The sequence below is a fragment of the Frankliniella occidentalis genome, unplaced genomic scaffold (genome assembly GCF_000697945.3).
Source record: "Frankliniella occidentalis isolate FOCC.00 unplaced genomic scaffold, Focc_3.1 Scaffold53, whole genome shotgun sequence".
NCBI classification, from domain to species: Eukaryota; Metazoa; Arthropoda; class Insecta; order Thysanoptera; family Thripidae; genus Frankliniella; species Frankliniella occidentalis.
In genome coordinates, this window is record NW_026267183.1 from 1873133 (window position 1) to 1879834 (window position 6702).

At 56.4% G+C, this 6702-nt stretch overlaps 1 protein-coding gene and 1 long non-coding RNA gene across 3 annotated transcripts in view; one reads left to right on the plus strand and one right to left on the minus strand.

Annotated features, from left to right (window-relative positions):
- The window catches only part of LOC127749428 (uncharacterized), a 42642-nt gene extending 40332 nt beyond the window's left edge, over nt 1–2310 (minus strand). Inside the window, exon 1 of the long non-coding RNA XR_008011147.1 lies at nt 2200–2310. This is a non-coding gene — a long non-coding RNA (uncharacterized LOC127749428). The remainder of the gene's footprint in view (nt 1–2199) is intronic.
- The window catches only part of LOC113211287 (optomotor-blind protein-like), a 44599-nt gene extending 37903 nt beyond the window's left edge, over nt 1–6696 (plus strand). For both annotated transcript variants that reach the window (XM_052267476.1, XM_052267477.1), the window contains exons 5-8: nt 3532–3755; nt 3853–4151; nt 4247–4726; nt 4807–6696. In XM_052267476.1, the coding sequence (XP_052123436.1) occupies nt 3532–3755; nt 3853–4151; nt 4247–4726; nt 4807–5315 (1512 nt within the window). In that variant the 3' untranslated portion in view covers nt 5316–6696. The remainder of the gene's footprint in view (nt 1–3531; nt 3756–3852; nt 4152–4246; nt 4727–4806) is intronic.
- The last annotated feature ends 6 nt before the right edge of the window (nt 6697–6702 follow it).

The following is a 6702-nucleotide window of genomic DNA, read 5'->3' on the forward strand; positions in this document are numbered from 1 at the left end:
GGGGGGGGTCTGAGCGCGCATCATCACGCTAAAGGACGACGCACCTGCACAGCTGCAACATGAACGTGTGTGTGTGAGTTGTGTAGAGTACCACCGCACCTGTTTGACGAGAGAAAGTTTACCATTTTCATAAATCTCTTGACGCCTGATAAGAAAAGAGCGAGTGAGAGAGACGATGCTGTGTTCAGCCCCCCCCCCCTTTTCCTGCGCGCGCGCGCGTGTGTGTGTGTGTGTGCGTGTATCATCTCAAGTTGTGTGTGTGAGCGCGGAACATGGCGCCCTCTGTTTATCGTCGGCCCCGCGTTGCCATGACAACGCCACTTGTCTCTCTAGTGTTTCCCAAACGTGCGGCCATGATGGACTGCATACAAACTGCCGCCCCGAAGGACACATACGCGCTGCGACGACGACGACGCCGCGCCCCACCCCGCCGCGCCGCGCCCCGCCGCGCACACGTCACGTTCCACAGAATTTCGCAGGCGTTTCTGCCATTCCGCCGGCATTCCGGGGCGACAGCTATGAGAGCGTGCGGGGCTATATGAGCCCGGCCCGCCCTGCCACGCCCCTGTCGCGACGCTGTGCGGGGCGCGTCCCTAAACGGTGCGACGCTCAAGAGAGAGACTGCTGGACTGCTGCTCGCATTCAAAGGGAAAGAAGAGGGCCAGACACCTCTCTGCCTTCAGGCGCCCCGTCGTTATACCTGGCTCTCTCGTCGTCCTCCTGTGGGCGACCTCTGCCGAAGCTGTCTGTAAATTTCGGTAACCTTTGTCAAAGTCCCTTGTCGCGTCATCGAGTTATTGGGGTTCACGGTATACGAAAGAGAGCCAAGGTGGGAGGGAGAGAGAGAAAAAGAGGAAGAGAGAGGGCGAGAGAGAGGGAAAGAAAGAGAGAGAGATAAAGCGGGCGTTCTCCGTCCCCCTCGCACTCACGGTCGAACCGGCCGGGCCTCGACGCGAGGTATGATGGACGTATACGATGTCTGGAAGATAGAGGGAGAGAGAGAGAGAGGGGGCGAGAAGAGAGAAGGGGGCCCTAAACAAACAGGAGAGCGTGTGTCGGAGGGAGAGAGAGAAGCTGCTGAGCGCGCGAGAGAAGGAGAGCGAGCAAGGGCAAGGGAGCGGCAGTTGAGAGAGCAAGCGAGAGCGAGAGAGAGAGGAGGCCAAGCTTGTTGTCAGCTCGTAATAATTGTTATTTAAGGAGGATCCCGGTGTGGCGCCCGGCTGGCCGGGGCGTGGCGCGGCGTGGTCGAGGGGGGAGGAGGGGGAGGGGCGCCCTGGGGAGCACTGGCGCCCCTGGCCCCCGGAGCCCCCCTCAGTGCTGGTGTTATGGATAAATTGAAAACTTATCGCCGGCTCGAGGAATGCGGCGGCGGCAGGGCAGCAGCAGCGGCGGCAGGCGGCACCGCTCTCGTTAGACCCGTCCGAACGGACGTCGAACGCACGTCGAACGCACGTCGCGAGCGCGTCAAGAAGGGGCCGCGTCCAGCGGATAGGTATGAGAGGCTGGCGCGGCGGTAGAAGTAGGAGCCGCCGATTTTAAAATCTGAAATTTTTTCAGTAAAAAACTGAGTACATACAGAAGTTTTCAGATTTATATTTTTAACTAAAAATTTTAAAGAAAATCTCTCAAAATTACTTTTTTGGAAAACAAATTCCTATTGACGACGTGCCTGCTTCGTGCCGCGCTGCCGTTGCGAAAGCCCGTAAGTGTCGGGTGTGTGTACGTCGTAAGAGCAAGCGGCACTTGTTCAGCCCTAGGGTTGGTCGCAACAGTCACACACACAGACACACACGTACACACAGAGTAGGCGACACCACTAATGACCCCGTCAAACTGTCAGTCGGGAGATAATTGCTCATTTCGTGTTACGGTAGCCAGTCGCTCGCGCTGGCGCCACGTCTGGTGTGCGGCTGGCTCCGTGCGCACTGCGCTGCTGCTGCTCCGCTGCCCGCCCCAAGTAGTTTGACCCGCGCAGGTGCGTCGACCGCCACGTGCAATTCCTAAACACACACACACAGCCAACTGTGCGTGTGTGTGTGTGCTGAGCGCCGCCTATAGTATGAAAGGGGAAAGGCGGTGGATTCTGAGCGCCAACCCGGCAACAACAAAAAACGATGGGCAAAGAGGGGAGGGGGCAAGGGGATTGTGGTGCAGTTCGCAACCATGTTGCATCGTTCATATCATCCTTCTTCTCCATACCTGTCAGGTTACGCGCCGCAATTTCTCATGCAGCTGGCGCCAGCAGCAAAGAATCGTACTTTCTTGAGCCGGTCGGGGCGAAGTGAAGGGGGGGACGCGGGGAGATGTGTCTGAAAAGAAAAACAAAAATAGAGTTGAGAAGGATGGATATAAAACTTTGGGATGTGGTCGAGAAATCACCCGAAAGAGATTTCCCGGAGCGGCGGCTTCAGGGTTTTCGTGTCGACGTGACACGGGGTCTGTCGCCCGTGCTCATCTCTATGCAGCAGCAGCCCTGGCCCGTGGGTAACTAGCCCAGCTGCGCCCACAGCCGCCCCTCCTCGCCCCCGCTCCTGTTCCAGCCTCAACTAGACCCATGAGCGGCTACACGAGGAATGCGTGTCTCTATTGCGCGACCCATCATGCGGCTCGCTCCGTCAATTTCACACCTCTACCGTCCCCGACAAAGCGGGAGCAGGGGAGCGAGAGAGAGAGAGCCCGAGCAAGGGCGGTCCGGGAGCGAGCGAGCGAGAGAAAAATATATATACCATAATCTCTCCACACCGGGGGCGCCTGGCTGCCTGCTTTGAATAAAATGATTCCCGTGTATCGTTTCACGCTTTGTTCAGAGGCCTTTTTCGACGAGGTCCCTTCCCTTTTACGGTCGCTCCTCGGGGTGCCACCTTAAAACCCACAAGCGTGAGGTGAGGTACCCTCCTTCCTTCTCCTCCCCCTTTGGGTACCCTCCGCTACTCGGCCGAGAGGAGGTACAAACTACACTGCCCGAAAAAGAAGATAAGGAAGCAGAGGGCGGGAAGGAGCGCCAAAGGTCGCAGCCAGCGCAGGCAACCACCACCGGGATCTTCGCACCCAGCAGGCAAGCGGACTTGAAAGAGCCAAGCTTTGGCGTCAAAACAAGGCGAATATGCACGGCACACGGGCAGATCCCACGCAGAGAGGCGTGACCGGCGGGGCAGAGAGGGACACGCATCTGGGAGCGCGGCGACCGAAAAGAGAACAAGCTTCTGAATGTAAATGACTGGGAATAAAGAAAGGGACCCCTCTCGGTTTGGGACGACAGCGCGCCTCCTCTCTCTCTCTTGCTCCCATATCGCGCTGCTCATCCCCGTCTTCTCCGGGTTATACGGCGCCCAGCGGGGGTCCCCCCCTAAAAGAAATGACCAATCCCCATACGTCTCCACTGACACGCCGCTGACGGCGTGTTTTCCATGTCGCGACCGTTCTTACACGCATACCTCCAACGTAGCTGGCAAAAGCATACACACCACCCCGCCAGAGAAAAAAGTGAGACACGTCCCCCCTAACCTGGACTCCCTCTTCTTCTTGTTGCAGACGATCCTCAACTCGATGCACAAGTACCAGCCGAGGTTCCACCTGGTGCGCGGCAGCGACGTGAGCGCGCTCGCCTACAAGCTCTTCCGCACCTACGTCTTCGAGGAGACGGCCTTCGTGGCGGTAACGGCCTACCAGAACGAGAAGATCACCCAGCTCAAGATCGACAACAACCCGTTCGCCAAGGGCTTCCGCGACACGGGCGCCGGCAAGCGGGAAAAGAAGTAAGTAGTGCCGCCACGGCCACACCATGCCCTCGGGTCACCGGCGAATGAGGGACCGCGTCCACTAGTTGCCTCTCTTTCTCTCTCTCTTTTCCAGACAAGCGATGCTGGCCGCGCAGAGGCAGACCGACGACCACAAGTCCACGCCCTCGCGACCCGAGTCGTCGGCGTCCTCGCAGCCCAGCAGCGGTGGCGCGCCTTACACGCCCACGTCCTCGCGGCAGCGGGACCGGGACGTCGGCTCCAGCCCGCCGGCGTCGCACCACACGTCCAGGTCGGACCGGGACGACGACGAGAAGATGAACGTGGACGTGGTGGGCTGCGGCCCCGACAGCCTCCTCGGGTACTCGTTCGCCCACCGGCCCTTCCTCGGCGGCCCCGGCCACCCTCCCTCAGGTGAGAATTGATTTATAATTATCCTGAGAGCCCCGGTTAACGCCGGCGTTAGGCCCAGAGTGATGGTTCTAACCCCACGCCCTTCCCCCCTACAGAGTCCGTCGTCGAGGAGGCCATGCGAGTGCGCATCGACCAGATCACGCTCGCCCAGAAGCACCACCTGTACGACGCCAAGCACGGCGAGGACGGCGACAGCGACCGGGACGGCAGCGAGTCGTCGGCCGAGTCGCACTGCGAGAGCGAGCCCGGCGAGCGGGCCACAGCCTTCCAGCCCATCGCGCGGTCGCCGGACAAGCCGAGCGGCGAACCGGGCGGGCTCTCCAGCCTGGACAACCCGACACCCAGGATGTCCATGGGGCCGCCCATCCAGCCGCCGCCCCAGCTCTTTCCCTACCTGTACCCCCCGAGCCTGTACGGGGGCGCGGCGGCCGCCTTCCAGACGCCGTCGCCGCTGTCGCTGTTCGGACCCGGCGGTGCCGCCGGCGCGGGGATGAACCCCGGGCTGCTGTTCAACGCGCAGCTCGCCATGGCCGCGCAGCACTTCGGCCACTACCCCCACCTCGGCCAGCCCGGAGGTAAGTAGGCAGGACGGCGCTCCCAGCACGACGTGCAAGCTCTGTTGGCGATCAAACTAACAGGCCTCCTCTTTTTCCAGGCGCACTTCAGCACCAGCTCAAGGCAGCCGCCGCGCTGGCCAACAACCACCGGTTCTCGCCGTACCAGCTGGCGCCACCAGTGGCTCCCCCCGTCACCAGCCCGTCGGGCGGCGGCGCTCCCTACCACGGCGCCGTGTCCGTTGGCGCCGAGTCCCCCACCGGCTCCGCCTTCGAGACGGTCACCCCGCGCAGCGCGTGCGGGTCACCGCCGACCAGGTCGCCGCCCCAGGTCTCCCCCTCCCTGCCCCTCAAGAGGCCGGCGTCAAGGGAGCTCCCGTCCGCACCCCCGGCCTCGAGGAGTAAACAGTCGACACCGCCGCCCCCGTCGTCGACGTCACCCCCACCGCCCAGCCTGCCACTGCAGGTGCCGTCCCCCAGCTCAAGCTCGACCACGTCGGCCTCCGTGGAGCTCAAGAGCATCGAAAAGATGCTGAACGGGCTGCAGCAGCAGCAAGAAAAGCGGAACGGGGACATGCCCACCAACACAAGCAGCCCCTTTGCGACCTAGTCCCGTCTGGAGGAACATGAACTTTATAAAAATTCTTCCGGACACACCTCAAGCACAAAGCTAAAAGAAATATGTTGTAGCTTATGTAATTTATGATATTATTTATGAATCTCATTGTAAATATTATACTCTTCTCGCGAGTCTACTTTTTTGCCATTCTGGAGAAGAATCTTTTTCCTCGTTCGTTGGAAGGATCGTCGCTTTTCCCCATGTAAAGATATAAAGTTTAGTCTGATTCTATTTGTTCACGTAGGATTTTCCTGCTGTAAATGTTAACTTTAATGGAACAAAATAGTCCTTTTACCTCTCAACTTATTCTTCTTTTTCCTGATGCTATTATGAAACTGTGTAAGTCTCGTAGCAACATAGTGATTGTATTTAGAATCAAACAGAAAGCTCTCTCTTTATGGTTGCGTTCCATAGAGCTAATTCAGAACTATATAACTCAATCGTTAGAGAGTTGACTTTTTCACCTGGCCTGAGTACAAATTGAGCCTCAGAGAAAGAAACGCACGCCGTGTGGTCTACAGTTAAGTGACAACCAGGAAGAAGATGACTTCAGTTTGGAGTTTAGACTCCCCTGAACTGAAAGTGAAGCGACCTAACCCCAGAGTGTCTGCTCGCACCATGTGATCGTGTAAAGGGTGCGCCTTCTGCACAATATTGGGGAGGAAGCTACTGTTACCGCGGGTTCCCTTCGAGGGGAACCTGCCTTAATTCGGAAAATTTCAAACGACCACAAAAAGACTAAGGTGTGGATTTCTCTGAATTTATCGAAAGGAGCTATAGGAAGCTTAACTTGATCCGAGAAATTAACTGACTTACCTGTCGCTGTTAATTGACGCACTAAAATGCTTTATTTTGCCTTTGTCACGGCAAGGGCTGTGTGAAATGAAATGTTGTATCAAGATTTCATTTTCGGGTATAATATTGATGTGAGGGGGAGAAAGTTTGTGCTGACTTGTCTAGTGTTGCCTTCTCTCTCAAACCCTCCCTATTCCTAAATATATTCCAGAACCAAAGTGCTAATGGTTATAATGTACATTGCACATGACTGCTTTGAGTGTGTATAGAACTCTCCTTTCTGAAAGCAAATGTGGCCTATAGTGATAAATATTGGAACATAAATTCATTTCTTTCAGGCTGATAACATTTGAATTCAGAGAAGGAGCTAAGTTGGTTTTAATTCATCTACTTTAGTGGATCAAAATATGTTTTAACATCCTGTTCCGCAGTCTCTTTGGATGTATTTCAGTGTCTGAAGCTCCTTGGTCTTTTTTTGGGTGTTTATATTCCCAATTTAATTCAGTTGTTTTGTTTGTTTCATTTCAAATTCTAAGCAATAATGGTTTTGAGAAAGTAAGGAGACAATATATATTTGAAAGTA